The sequence below is a fragment of the Megalops cyprinoides genome, chromosome 5 (genome assembly GCF_013368585.1).
Source record: "Megalops cyprinoides isolate fMegCyp1 chromosome 5, fMegCyp1.pri, whole genome shotgun sequence".
Lineage (NCBI taxonomy): Eukaryota > Metazoa > Chordata > Actinopteri > Elopiformes > Megalopidae > Megalops > Megalops cyprinoides.
The window spans coordinates 20,311,278-20,327,089 of record NC_050587.1 but is presented as its reverse complement, the minus strand read 5'-3'; the positions used below and the strand labels follow the sequence as shown (position 1 = coordinate 20,327,089).

Genomic DNA, 15,812 nt, shown 5'->3' with positions numbered 1-15,812 from the left:
CATTTACAGGACAATGTCACACACAAAGATTGGCTTTACACAGTTTATACAGTTTAAAAAGGTGTTACAGCATTTACAAAATGAAGTTATTCAAAGTGTTTAAGGTATTTTTTTCTTTTAAGTGGATACCAACAGAAATGTATTTCCCCTTGAAGTTCCTTTGTCAGGTAAAATGATACACACAAGTGGGGATTATTTCACCTGCCCTCAAATTGAACCCATAACACTTTACTATCCAAATGGAACCAAGGAAATGGGGTGTGTGTCATCAGTTGAATAGTCTGTATTTGAAGGATTTGGTACACAATGCCTCAAAGTAAGCTATGGAAAGGACAATTGCCGAGCTCGAGCTGAAGATGCAATGATCCAAAAGTTGAAAGTAATACTCAATGATGGCTTGGATTTATCCACACCAAAAACGATTTTAAAAAGCATGTCTCATAAGGCAGTTTTGAGGACGTCCTTCTCCAGAAATGCAACACATGACAACGCAGTTTCCTCCATGGATTTTGACCAGCCAGCTAAGCTCCCTGCTACGTAGGGTAAAACACCCGATGTCACCTGGTTATAGTAAGACACCTGTGTGGATAAAAAGGAATGAAATAAAATCCACATTGTTCAACACAACATGCTCCAGTCCCTGAAATGCCAAGTCCAGATGCATCACCACCGAAAGAGGAAGTTCAGCACCTTGGATAGCACCCTAGTGAACCAATGTGGGACACTCCACCGTCTCACACATCCAGTTTATTACTTATTAAAGTAAGCCACTTGGCAATTACAGCAGTTACAGTTCAAGTAGATGTAGTTATGCTTACAGTAACATTTACAGCGTAAGGCAAATGTAAAACCTTTATTATGAGAACTGGACAATAAACTCTATTATCTGGTAACAGTAACTGAGGATATTGTCACTGCACCACAATACATGTTTCAGTATCTGAACAGTAACTTCAGTGAATGCAGTTAAGGTTATATCTAGAGAAGCAGTGCTGATGAAGGCACTACTGTGCACACTACAAGGTGTAATATTAGTGTTCCAGTTGGACACAAAGGCCACATGCCCTGTATCCTCTGTCCATCCCCTCTCCTCTGTATTGTGGCTGGCTGTCCCTACCTTACAGGAAGTGTGCCATTTTCTGTGGATAAGGAATCCTGCACACTGTGCCTCGCTCCTGGTGTAGCCCTCCTGGGGAGGCACCGTCGCCATGGTGACAGACCGTAGCGCAATGACATACGGGTCTCTAAGTGGGAAATGCAGGGGACACTGTTAATATTGTGACCGTGTATGAGAATCCACTGATTCTATGATACAGTAGGTATCTTAAAGGACAGTGGAGGGCTTTTTATGACCTATTGGGTACTCCCATTTAAATTTCCCTCACTCTTTAGCAGCAGACTGGTCCAAATCATTAACAAAAGCAAATGTATGTAACCTAGGTGAACATAAGGCTGTCATTTTCCTTATTAGTCTTCTCTTGTAAGGGGAAGCAAATTTCTGTAGCAGGTAAAGTCTCAATATTTTTGGAATATAGCTCAGGTGGAACTGCTTATAAATCTGTCCACTTGGTGTCACTGTTTCTACATAACATGACTGCCTTTCATTAAATCACTGAAGTCTAAACCTAGAGATGAAGTATTAGTAGCATTATGCACAGAATCCTTCAGATGTGGATCAAAAACTCCCTAATCAGCACTCTAGATTACCAGCTACACTGAGAGTGAGACACAGACATAAACGATGGTGAATTTAATGGAAAAAAAAGTGGATTACGATGACAAACATAACCTGCCACAAAGCACAGCTGCAACATTGTCTCCCCACTCAGACAGGTTTGTGTATATGGCTTTGGTCTCTTCCGCTATAACTGTTTTCCAAGGCAGTCAGTGATGTCAGTATACCTCGTGCCCCCGTGTCAGGTCTCCAACAGCCCATAGAGGGTGATGGGGACTACGGTCACAGAGCTTAACACAGCCAGTTTGGTATTGGTTTATCGATGGCTCCGGTCCCAGTTCACAGAGCTCTGTCACAGCGCCAGTGTGTCCTGTGACGGTTGACGCCTGACAGGACACGCAAGGAAGGGGGCTGGGATTTATTACCCCTCCGTTTCTGTTGACACTAGACACCCCCCCGATGACAAGGACAGGAACTCTTAGCACAGCGCTTGCTGACATTGACATCTTTTGCAGAAGTGCTTTTCCGTTTACATATCCCTGCACTCCAAATGAATTACCCGTTTGTTGGAATCTAATGCTTTCAAGTTTTCCTATTGCATGTTCAAGTGTTTCTTCGGCTTTGACTAAGACAAAAGAACGGTTTGAAAGAAGCGCTTGGTTAAAATGAGTCTGTTATAGATGAAGGTTGAAAAGATGTGAAATTTTGAGAGACAATGAGACTATTTTATGGAGAGAGAGAGAGAGAGAGAATCTCAGTCGCATTCAGTACAGGGGCAGCTGGTGAATTGCAGACAGAGAGGGCAAAACGCTGTTAACCTGATGTTGACCCTGAACTTGTTTATTGCCATTAACACATTTACAAATTGTAGCAAGGATCACCTAACAGCAGCCAATTCCCCTTTTTAAAATGTCAGGCTTGTTAATCACGGAAAACAATCAAAATGAGCTTCAGGATATTTATTGAATGAAGGGAAGTCCTCTGCCTCCCCTGTTTGAAGGTCACTGCAGTACACCCACCCCCCACCCCCTCATTCAGACTCCTGTCCTTGAAAAGACAAAAAGCCATTTCATAACTCGATGACATGGGAGGATGGATTGCCGCATAGACACATAAATCCTACTATATCCTTGAAATCTGAGTTAAGCCACAGAGTCACCATACCCATCTTTGCAGGGCTGTCTCTTGGACAGCAGGAGCACGAAGTCACGACCTCGGCCTCCATTGACGGAGGGACACTTGACGTGGTACACCCTCTCCTCCTCATCTGCATGCTCCACCTCCTCACACTTCCTGCAGAGGGAGCAAGAGAGCAAAAGTTGCTGCAAACACCGGTGGGAGGCTTGCACATAAACAAGCTAGCCAATGAGAGTTCAGCACCATCTATGCATTCCAAAATCTCTAAATTATATGCGACGAGCATTTAAAAAAAGTTTTGCAAATACATTTAGGGACTGTATTGACAACTGACAAGCTATTATTAAGAGATAAAGATCTTTGAGTAGCTCTGTCCACCTTGTACAGCTAGATAGGCAGAAGGTGTAAGGCATATAGTTTAACCCACTGTCCCTTCATATTGTTCACCCTACAAGTAGTGCTTGTCCCACTGTGGTCTCAGACGGAGGTCGGAGAGCTGGGAAAAGACGTGGAAGGCTGGCGCATGGACCTCCATCTCCACCTTCATGCTCAGAGAATCCTGCTCCTCGTTCACAAAGATGCCAATCTTCAGAGCAAAGATCCATCGAAAAGGAGATGTCAGACTTGCATTGAAAGTTCTGCCCCTACATTCTTGAGCTAAAATGTCTATCATCAGAACCCCTTAGCTCAACAATCTAATTAGGGACAGAAATTGGTAGGGCAGTAGCGTAGCATAGTGGTAAGGAGCAGGACTCGTAACTGAAAAGTTGCTGGTTCAATTCCCCACTGGTGTACTGCTGCTCTGCCCTTGGGCAAGGTACCTAACCCACAGTCGCCTCAGTAAGTATCCAGCTGTATAAATGGGTAACATGTATAAATTGTGACCTATGTAAGTCGCTCTGGATAAGAGTCTCTGCTAAATGGCAATAATGTAACTGTAATGTAACTGATTCATCGGAGTACAGAATGTGTAGTCTCTATAGTGATAAATTGTCTTTGGCACAAAGACAATTTATGTGCTGACAGAACAGAAAAGAATCCTCAATTGTCCCACAAGGAGAAATTGCTGTGCTCATATAATGTAGTAATGTATAATGATAACACGATAACACTGCACATTCTATGCTATATGGAGTGTTTAATGACAACGTGTACAATATTCAATATGCACATACAGATTGCTGAGACTACATAATGTATGCACAAGATCCATGTGTATGTGGGAATGTCTCACCCATACCTTGTCGTGAGTGCTGCTCGCTTCCCAGCCATGTTTTCCAGCCAAGACAGTGAGAGCCGCCACATTGTTATAGCCCAAGTATACCTGTAGGGTGCAGAGCAGAGAGAACACTTCCATTTGTATGAACGGTGGCTACATGCACAGCCGTTAAGTTTCATCTGAATTTAGAAACCAATTCAACCCTCAGGATAACTGACATCATCAAAATTGTCAGTACATTTAATGTGCTTTTGGTTCTCTCGGTGAAAGACAAATCAATCTTTCCATGAGTTACAAACACACTCTACACTTGCTGACTCTTCCTGACACATTAAAAGAAATAGCTTTGCGATGAAGAGAAAGAGGAATTGTGGGGATTTCATGTCTTAAACAGCTCAAAGTAACACATGTACAAACGTACAAAACATGCAAGGGGGAAAGCATGGAAACATAATGTCAGGGCTCCATTAATGAACCTATTTCTTGTCTGCAAGTGTAAGAAGCATAAAGGACACTGAGTAAAATGTTACCTGATTACTTTTGTCCCAGGGAACTGAAAGAGGCCCTTCATCTTTGTAAGATAAGATGTGCTTTCTGCAAGAAGATGACACAGGATGTCTCTGATTGTTGAAAGGTATGGTGCAATTAAGTTGTGAAAAAACAGCACATAGACAATCTCTTAAATGTCATGATTCATTCAGACACATGACTCATAATGGGAGGCAATTATTTTCAATGATCAGGAATTGTACCTTCATACTTGGTGGGGGGGGGGGGGGGGGGGGGGGGGTATTACAGAGAATTGACTGGATAATTCCGAGACTTTCGTGGTACATTGCGTTTGTATTTTTTGTAAACAGTACACAAAATAAAAACTGTCGAAACACAAGAGAAAAAGGGAAAACAAACAAGGGATATGGTACCTGGCCATACGAATTCTCTTTCTGACTATTGCTGCAAGGTACCGTCTCTCTCCATCCTCCAGGAAGGAATGAGAAAAGAACATATTTCTGTTACCAGTAAACTCCCATGCATCCATTCTAAGGCAGTGGCCCTCAATACAATTTATATGTAAGCATAAATTCAGCTTCATCAGAGAGCAGCCGGGAATAAGCTACCAATGATCAAGTCATCCAGCTCTCTGTATATAAAATTTATACACTATTTACTTATTTATACACAGTTTTAATTTAACAATTAGATATGTTGTTTGCGTGTGGCCATTTCACTCAAACAATATTGCTTAAAGCCCTAACCATAGGTCAAAAGATGCTTGTTGCATCTCAATGGGCAATTTTAGCCAAGTAGGCTATTTTAAAACACAACAGACACCTCTCACAGGCATGAAAAGGCCCCTGGGCACATCTCAAAGGACCACGAAAGGATAATTGACTTATTAAATTCATAATATATACTCAATATTATTTATTTTGAAATGCTTGTATGACATGCTTATGCTGTCAAAAATACACACAAAACTTTCAGCGTTGTGTACCCATGGGCCAATAAGTAGGATTGAGGCTGTCACTACTTCATCTCACACTAGTGAACAGCTAATTCACCGGGGTGACTTTCACGATATACTGTTACTTCAGTGTAAATATGATTCTGATATGTATATCCTCTGGAAATCTGTCATATGTCGTCTGCTGCCAAAGTGAGCAGAACAGCCGTCTACCTTCCCGGTGAACGTGACGTCAGGGAAGGTCTGGCTTGGGCCCTTGCCGCTGGTCATGTGATAGATGAGGAAGGCACTGTTGATGTGTCGAGGCGTGCCCCAGGTCCACTCTTCGCAGTTATAGGCCTCCACCCGCACCCCCACCTCCACACTGAGTGCACAGGGATGCGTGTTCCCGTGTTACAGAGCAGCAATCCCTTACGACAATGCGTGAGCATGTGGATGCGTGTGTCTGTGTCTCTGTATGCTCTCTGTGAGTCTTCATTCGCACCTGCTCTGAAAGGCATTGTTGACCATGGCCTTGAACACCAGCCTGTCCCCTACGGTCGAGGGCCCCCGGAACTTGAACATGTCCACGGACCGGAGGGTGGGGTAAGTCCCACACAGGCGGCTGGAAAGGGGCGGGAGAGGGTACTAAGGTTATTTTTCCTCGTTGAAGATGCAACAACACTCCATCTCAGAGAATAATGCTGTTTGACCGGTGTTGTAGCTTCTCGTTATTTCTTAAAAGCAATTGATTCTATTATCGGTAGTTCTTATATGTAGAGTGCACTCTATATGTCATGTATTGAATCTCTATTCAATCTCTAATCTCAAATCTCAAGTCTCTGCATGCCCAGGTGTAACTTTTTCACCTATACTGTGCTGAGCACTGATGAAGGCATATTGCAGTCAAGTGGTAGGCCCCTGTGTAGGCATTTCTACAGAGGTCAAGCGCCTTGTTAAGCACCTGGCCGCCACTGTGGCTGCATTCTCCATCCAGGCCATAATCTGTCCTCCGAAGGTGTTGCCATGGTGATTGGCGTGTGGCGGCAGGACCAGTTCAATGCTCTCCACTTTGGTTGTCTCTGTTGACCTCAGGGGGGTGCTGTTCCTCTTGTGCGGCCCACCTACCCCAAACAGACAGAGCCCCTTACACTCCCTGCCTAAACTGCAGGCTGTAAAGACATTTGCAGGACATGAACTATCTGAGCTTAATGGCAATATGCATGAAAAAAGGTATTATACATCATTAGACATGGAGAATGGAGGACAAAACATGAAACAACAAAGACAATACAGTACTTAATCACTAAGCATAAATGAACAACATTTGACATTATACTACAGTAACCTTGTTGAGTTGCTCTGGTATTTCTTTAAACTTGGTCTGGGAAAAAAGCTATAGACAGGAAACGCTGTTATGTATCAGTTATGCATCACTGGTTGCACTAAACAAAGAGGCTTGTGTAGTTTTGGCCCACGCCCCTGGCGGGGGGCCCGCCCTTTGGCTGACTCCACGCTTGCATTCTTTCCAGTGGAAGGGCCGGCTTTGCCGAGATGCACGCTGTTCTTGGCGCCCTCCAACAGGTCAGCAGGTCCGGCAGTGCGGGGCGAAACTCCTGACTCTGGGCTTGTGATAGGGGCATGTGAGGGAGGGGGCAGTGTGGGGGGTGGAGTTTTGAATGTTGCAGCAGGGGGTAGCTGTTGACTGAACCCTCTGTACTGAAGCCTGTAAGGTCCAGATCTCAGATTCTATTCAAGCTTTATCTCTAGTCTACCCTCCCCTCTAACTATAATCTCTATCCCTATTTTCTATTTTAAAAAAGCACTCTACACTAGTTTAGTACTTAACTCAGTATTTTACTGACTGATTTTACCGTCTGCTAAATGACGTAATATAATGTAAATGTAACGTATTCATATGTTTGTCCTTAATTGATGAGATGAAGACTGTTTAGAATTTTTTCACTGACTGATATGGCACGAGGAGTTTGGCAGTTGCTGTAATTAATATTTTTGTGGGAGTAACAAAAGAAGTTACAAGTAGTTAATTGTGTTACTTAGTGCTTATTATTATTGCTTACTTACTACTTATTGGATCTAGTCCTGCGTTTTTACTGTTGCCCGTCATGTAACCCTTGTTATGATTTCCCTAAGGCCACAAATTACAGTCCTGAATAACACCTTTATGGAAATCTCCTATTCCTCCTCTGACTGGCTGGTTGGTCCCTCCTTTATCTCTTTATGTGCTATTATAATATACTATTTTCAGAGGGAATAAAAAGTAGAAAAAAAACAGAAAATAGAAACATGCTAAGTGGTTCTAAATGGTAAAAAAAGAAAACAAAAGTATGACCCTTTATAAAATGTGACTGAGAAGAACTCCTGGAAAACAGATTATATGTAACATATGATTATATACTAATATATCATGTCAGGTTTGTGTGGGCCTTTATGAGAGGCCGTAGTAGCTCTTGCCTTTCAGGGTGAGGTAGTCCTGCAGTAGGTTGTTGAATGCCTGCTCATTGTAAAGGCGGAGTCTGCGCCTTTCAGAGGCCAGCGAGTGTTCCAGCTGCTCCTCCACAGAACCGGAAAAGTCCACTGGACTCAGATGCACCTGCAGCAGGGCACGAATCATATTTAGATACGATTTAAACTGCTAAGAATATAAGGGTGATTCTTACCTGTGGGGTCTGGCCTACCTTCTGGGCTCCCACAGGTTTTCCCACAAATGTAGAGAAGGCCACGCACACCATCTTCAGAACCCCACTGAGCACATCCTGCACTGAAACACGGATGCCAACCTGCAAATACGCACACACATACACACAGACACATGCACACGCACAAACACACGCGCGCACACACAAATACTACATAAAGCAACTATTCCAGCAGTAAAATTGATCCGAAGCAGAACTACTGTAATCAGCTCCCATATTAAATATTTACCTCAAATGTGTGCATTGGAGTCTACAGAACATGGGAAATAGCTCCTTGTTGAAACAGCAGAGAACATGCACTGGCATGTAGGATTTTGCTGAATGTCTTTTCTGCCAAATCTTCTCTCTTGAGAAAGCAGAGAACACAAGGCAGGCTGGCCTACCTCCATGCTGGTGTTGAAAGCTCTGTTAACTTTGGCTTTGATGTTGATAACTTGACCAACTCTGAACATGGCAAAGAGAGGAAAGAGACTTAAATGGATTACTCTGATGGGAGTAGATTTAGTGTCACATCTTAACACCCTCGAGGCCTTTGACAGCCTCCATGAAGTAAATGAAGCAAAAAAGTGGGGGAAAATACGTATTCCAAGTAATCCACAAATCAGGGAAAAAATGCACATTTGCCATTGCAGCAAGGAAAAGCCTTAAAATTGAAAACAATGCATGCAAGATAGATTAATGGCAGACTAAACTGGTCCATAATGTTACGAAGACAGAGGCAAAAATATGTTGTCTTAGAACAACGCCACCTGATTATGGTGGACAAGAACAGTATGAGATATGGTACCTCACTGTCTCCTCAAACTGGATGTCATCCATGGAAGCAGTGACACAGGGTATCCCAGCATGCCTTTCAGCTAGACACACCAGAAAGAGACAGAGAGAGTGACAGAATGAAAGAGAGGGCAAGAGAAAGAGGGGGAAAGTCCATGTGATTACATGTTATTACATGCATTGTAAAGTCAGCAGCAATACATGTAATCCCATAACAATATTATACCAAAGAGATAATAAGGATGAGTTGGTGACAGCAAGTTCAACATCCACCTGACCTGTACTTTTTGTAGTAGTGCAATATTAACCACACAATCTTCCACAATACAATTTGCTACAGTGGGTGAACTGGCATGGCCCATTTCTGTACATACTGCTACATAAATCATTATCAGCTATTATCTATGCATAGGAATATTCACAACACTCATCATTTAGTATCATCAACATCAACAACCATTAAAAACAACAGTCTCAAGAAGACACTCGCAACTTCTTGGGCACCTGTTACAGCCAAAAAAATCACAAACAACTCAACTCAACCACAACTTCCACACCCACATCAAACATGAGCTATAACATGACCAGAATGTGGAATCCTCTGATATTTTGTCTAATCTCCAGCTGAATGTGTGCACATATTTTTACATGGAGCAATTTGTCAGATGGACACGCTATTAACATTAGAGTAGACAGCAGGTCATAATGTGTACTGACATCTGTTGTCAACATCACAAGGTAGTATTTCATCAATTAACATAAAGCACTAGGGGTCTTTCACACTGACATATCAGCTATATATTGCCAGGCATGCACTGAACAAACAAGGAAAAATAATTGCTCAGTTCGACAATTATGTGCAATCAGTAAAAAAATGAAATAAAACAGTAAATAAATAAATAGAACTGTTTAACTGTGATCTAAGACCAGTAAACACAGAGACTAAAGAAGACCACAGTAAATGGCAAAGCCCTATTTCAAATTTCTCGAAACCTAATGATTGTGTAGCGATGCTTTTAATGGGGAACTGCTGATATTTATTTATCGTTGTTTTGGGAGATTCTGAACTGCCACATGTAGCTATGAGAGGCTTTGAAATCCTCCTCCCCCTCGACACACACAGCTGTTTTTATTCATAAAGAGGCTTTTCAGGGCACATGAATGATTCATAACTCCAGAGGAGCTCATTCAACTTTCTATTCATTCAGCCCCCCAGCTCCCTCCAGAATTCACCCACTTCTCGCCATGTTGAGGGCCTGTTTACCAACAGCCAGCGCTCTCAAAATGCCATCTATATTTTATCTCTGCAACTGGGGCAACAAACTGCCTTTGATAGAGGTGAAAAGTGAACTTCTGCGGGCCAGAGAGGACACGAGTAAATCATTTATGCCTTTGTGGGAAACAAAGCCCAGCGTAAACTCACAATAGGTGCTGCAGAGATTCTGCTGGAGTAGAATGGAGGTGAAAGGGAATTGCACTGGAGTAACCCTGCCAGCGCAAAGTCCTGTCAATTTCATAACATTGTTTTGGAAAGTTCTCAATGATTTTCTCTCCCTCTCTCTCTCTCTCTCTCTCTCTCTTATGTCAATGTAAGTGCTTTGAAGGTATCTGTAAATCAAGCTGTGCTCTGAGTGGTAGAATGTACCACCTATTGCTAGCAAACCTACACAGGAGGACTGTGGCATGTTGGGAGGGCATGAGGCTAGACACTAGTGACAAGTGTCTACTGTAATCTTCAACCACATCTCTAAAGAACCAAAGCACCTATTAACCCATCAGAAAATACAATTAATGATCTTTAGAAAAAAGAAAAAAAAAAACAGCTCCATATAATAGATAGATGTGTCATGCTTAGAGCATCCCAATAAACAAGTCTGCCACTGTCCTGTCAACAACTGTCCATGTAAGGCTTCCTGTAGTACAATAAGAATTACCTTACTCATGTCACCAAGGTAACACTTAAACATGAGCACCCATTACATCCCCTCTGGACAACAGTGAAAACATCCATTGAAATTCATCTAAATTTCTACTTGCTAGATTAACGTTGTCATCATTCTGCAGTCTGCGATATTTCCCAGTGTTGCTTCCACCACTGTGTACTTTTACCATGTGGCTGGATTACCTTTGCTTCAAAACAGAATTAAAACCTATTGGCACGTTATACACTACACCAAGGCTGTCTCAAGAAAAGCCCCCGATTTGCCACCAAGCATTTTTGTTCTTATTTTTAACTGTTAAGTCCCGGATAACTGAGGCATTTAACTGCAAGCGCTAATTTAGTCTTCCAAGCAAATAAACTGCAATCCCAACCAATCGTTTTGTTGTTGTTGTTGTTGTTGTTTTAATTTATGCGTCCTGTTCGCCTATGACTCTTGGCTGAGTCTTTATGGTAGAACAATTGACAGTCTTATTTAACACACGTGGTTTAATACAGATGCAATAAATTAAACGAAAAAAAAAACCTATCGCCAATTATAGGAATATATAAATATTACATAAATGACAACTGGGAGACGGTAGGCTACTCTGATGACTGAATAACCATACACTGAGAGCACACGGATCCTTTAAATATGTTTACAATGCATTCCTATAGAATGAAATGTGCACATTTAAATGGCTGGAAATAACCTAATCTGTATTTTAACATCTAAACATTTGACAAATGTGAAGATGTGAAATTGTAATGGAATTTACGACTGTACTTCCACCTACTTACAGCACCGTGCATTAGTTACGCATTTGGAAACTGTACGCGAAGGCGGTACAAGCACAGATATTCTTTTTTTCCAGATATTAAGCTCTTGTTATGCCTTCCTTACTATGTCCAGGGGAGGCTACGATTTGTAACATGAGGTCCCGATGCCTTCTGCGTCCCTGTGCTTACTAGTGATAACATACTATACACAACGCCCTTCAAGAATATTCATAACGAGCCAGAACACGTTTAGCTTCAAAAATATCAGAGACGGAGCTTTCAATGTGTCACGCCTCAAGGCGATAGGTGACTATCTGGTCAATACATAGACAATCTATGGCACAAGTGCATTCGGAACTAAACTACGTCAAAATCATATTGCACATCTGGCACGACTAAACGACGCCTTCATCTCGAGTCAGCTGCAAATCCGAAAAAAAAAAAAAAAAATCAGTTCCATAGCAACCGGCATTTTCGACTGCCACTTCAAGACTGACATGCAGCAATATCTTTGAAACTAAACCCCAGATCAGAGTCAGATAGCGGAGATTAGAGGAGCTCAGCATGACGTGTGCGCAATTTGCTGACAGCCATCATTATTGAAACAGACAAACGCGTTGACTGTGATCTGAAAGCACCAGGCGAACATGACAGTTGGCCGCTGGTTACACAGAGCTGACTTTTGGCCCAGGTTTTGCGGCGAGCAAAAGCGATGTTGCGTCTCCTTGGAGTCCAATTTGGCAGTCCCTGTGTTGATGTTAGAATGACAGCGAACAAGCACACAGCCTCACGTCAGACATCTATGATTACTGTTATACGTCTGTGAAGACAAACAGCGGCAATTAAGACAGTTGGTTATGCACCCAAACAGTTTAATCAAAAGCGGCGGGGGAAAAATGATGCTTGAACGCATTTCTGTAATGCCTGCCTCAGTTCTAGTGTAAAAAATTTCTAAATTCCAAATTCTAAAAAAACCAGCACTTTCACACTGAGCGAAGATTCCCCTGAAATTTTCTCTCTCCCTCCCTCCCTCTCTCTTGCAATATATGCAAATGTGACCATTTTCTGTGTATTTCTCAGATTTAAGCTGATACTTCCACATTGCCTACACTCCCTTGTGTCCAGCATCAGGGTCACACTCACCTGCCAGGCACGCAGTGATGTCCATCCACTTCAGCAGCTGCCCTGCGTCCAGCTCGCCCTGGTGGTTGGCGTGGCAGGGCAAGACCAGCTGGCACATCTGTACCTCTGCCGTGGCCGGCCCTCCGACCCCGCTCCCCTCCGCGTTCCCATTCAGAACCGGGCCGCTCGGGCTCTCCTCCTGGACCTGCCTGGATCTCCCGGGGCCGCCCGAGGCCGCGGCTCCATTACAGCAGCTGAGCTCCCGGCTCATCGCTCGCCCCCGGCGTGTGAGCACAGGTCCGGGTGAGAGAGAGTAAACGAGCAGGCACTCTGTGGCAAAGTGGCCCTGCCTGCCTCAGATTCTTATCTGCGCCGCCACGCTCACGTCCGGTCAATGACCTCTCCGCGGGAAGGACGACCCCGGTTCAGAACCCCCCACCGCAGTCAGCGGGAGTTGTGACACGGTCTCCGGGCACCCCGGGGACAGAGCCAGGTGAGCGCTGAATGGCCAGTCAGGTGACCCGCCTGAAAGCCTGCCCAGATCCCAGATCTTAAGCGCTGGACTGGGGCAGGCACCCAAACCCGGGCCGGCTCCCTCCCGCTATCGTTGTGCAATCTCGGGCCATAAAAAAGCGTCATCTCAGATACTGCATGGTATTTACAAACGTGTAGTAAACTGTCTGCGCCTGACTGATGGGCCGCTGCCTGTTCCTACAGCGCCCCACAGCCTTATCAGCTAATGACACTGACAGATGCCAGCCCCAGATGCACTCTCTTTTAGGAACAATGACAGTCTGCCAGCTTGGTGCCTAATGTGCTCCCCCCCCCAAATAAGACACCCCGAACAGAGCAGAGCTGGGGAGATGCTGAAATTGGAGGGCCCCAGTGGGTCAGCCACCCAGCAGTGCTCAAAGTGACTGGGTATCTGAGATTATTCAGCTTTTGTATGTCTGATCACAGCCGATGCACGCACACACACACACACACAAACACACACACACACTCTTACGTGCGCACATAGAGACACAGAGGCACAATCGCATGCGCTTGCACACAAACACAAACACACAGACAGCCCCCACACACAGGATCAATCGGAGAAGCAGAAGTCCTGCCAGGATCAACAAACAGCCCCTGCTGTAAACTCCAGGGGAAACGCAGTTGCCAGATCTTTCTAATCAAGGACAAGTGTTTGAGCAGGAGAAGAGCACTCACTCTGCTGTCGCACAATGTATTTGACTGTGAGTGAAGCCAAGGATAATTGGATACAATTGCCAAAGAAAGCACAACTGGGTCTTCATACGCTACGAAGCGGCGAGACAGACACCTCAAAGTAACCCAATGATGGCTCTCCAAATGATATTGCAGTAAGGTCCCTGCCCTGTTGTTCTGGGCCAAAGGCCTGGGATAAGATGTATTCAGGTCCTGTGTGATGGATACTGAAGATGAGTGGCTTTCTGTAGTACTCAACACGTTTACTGATGCCTGTCAATGAACGACCCTTTTCTTAAATGAACCTGATTCAATCAACAGCAGCAGGGAAAGCCATATGAACAGCATTAGCCCCGCACGGCTGACTCAGATAATATTGTTGACTTGATGGGATCTGGGCCTGATTGCAGTGGTCTGCACTTCTGTAATCAGTGGCTGATGAAGACGAATAAATAAAATGAGAGCAGGACACTCTCACACATGCATGGGCACACAGACAAACGCATGCATACAGATGTGCTTACTCACACGCACACATATGCATGTATCCGTGCCCCAAACATGCGTGTGCGCACATACACACGCACGCATGCACGCACGCACGCACACACACACACACACACACACACACACACACACACACACACATACCCACACACACACACACACACACACACACACACACACACACACACATACCCACACACACACACACACATACATACACACACACACACACACACACACATACCCACACACACACACACACACACACACACACACACATACCCACACACACACACACACACACACACACACACACACACATACCCCCACACACACATACACACACACGTGCACACACACACACACACATACCCACACACGCACACACACACACACACACACACAAACAACCCATTTGTTTTAACAGGTAAGAGAAGCTTTATATCAGTATATCCAAAACCCATGTTGAACTTCTCAGTGTATTTACAAAACTCAACACAAGGTAAAAAATAAACACATCACAAATGAAAATATGAAAATGAACAAACAAACAAATGAACTAAAATGAAAAAGTGGCAAGTCATCAATTTACAAAAAAGGTCTCCCTCATATTTCCAACAGGCAAAATTTGACATAAAAAATGGTTGATACAATTACAATGGTAGTAATGCTAGAAAAAGTGAACATCTTTCCTCTTTTTTTTTTAGATATTTCTTAAATAATTCACAACAACACAGATGAATTCCAAGCTATAAAATTACACTTTGCTGCATAAAAAGATCGAAGAGGACAATACAATTCACAAAACTCGACCTTTTTCAGAATAATCATTAATCATAATAACAATAATCATTGTAATAACAATGGGCAGTGGTTTACGGTAAGAAACAGAATAAAGTATTTTTTTTATTTACCCCCAAAGAAAATGATAAGTACAGAAATCACAGTTTGTCCGGATGACGACCATAAATAAAGAGAATGGCTTAGACTGAAAGAGAACGCATTGCAATTCCAGAGCAAATTCTTCTACCATTTTCCTCTGCACTGTAGTAGTTATCGGATTACAATGATGGTGCAGTATTGAATAATGATGTAATTGTTATAGCTATTACATGTACATACATGTTACAGTATTACATGTGTATGAGAGATCTTGAAAAATAACAAAAACTACATCATACTTAAGGTTTCTTTTTGGAAAATTAAGGGGTTTTGCAAGGAGTTTGAAGTTTGAGGAGAATATGTGTAGTTCTCTTCTACATTTCAGTTCTTAAAAAAACTGTCCAAAAATGATTGTCCTA

General features: G+C 43.3%; 1 protein-coding gene across 1 annotated transcript; it reads right to left on the bottom strand.

Moving 5' to 3' along the window:
* Positions 1 to 107: 107 nt before the first annotated feature.
* LOC118777951 (acetyl-coenzyme A thioesterase) lies at positions 108 to 13,096 on the bottom strand. The gene is made up of 15 exons (XM_036529219.1): positions 12,814 to 13,096; positions 8,983 to 9,052; positions 8,579 to 8,639; positions 8,175 to 8,276; positions 7,951 to 8,089; positions 6,440 to 6,599; positions 5,981 to 6,100; positions 5,710 to 5,860; positions 4,955 to 5,010; positions 4,562 to 4,625; positions 4,053 to 4,136; positions 3,265 to 3,398; positions 2,840 to 2,968; positions 1,118 to 1,244; positions 108 to 579 (listed from the first exon to the last, which is right to left on the bottom strand). Exons 1-15 carry the CDS (start codon positions 13,061 to 13,063, stop codon positions 439 to 441), a joined length of 1,788 nt encoding a protein of 595 aa, XP_036385112.1. The 5' UTR covers positions 13,064 to 13,096; the 3' UTR covers positions 108 to 438.
* Between the last annotated feature and the right edge of the window lie 2,716 nt (positions 13,097 to 15,812).

Excerpts from the sequence above, each read along its gene's own strand:
- LOC118777951 (XM_036529219.1), bottom strand. The coding sequence starts at position 13,063 with ATGAGCCGGGAGCTCAGCTGCTGTAATGGAGCCGCGGCCTCGGGCGGC. Across the intron at positions 8,090-8,174 it reads AACCTGTGGGAGCCCAGAAG|GTGCATCTGAGTCCAGTGGA; the intron begins GTAGGCCAGACC and ends GCCCTGCTGCAG. Across the intron at positions 2,969-3,264 it reads CAGTGGGACAAGCACTACTT|GAAGTGTGAGGAGGTGGAGC; the intron begins GTAGGGTGAACA and ends CTCCCTCTGCAG.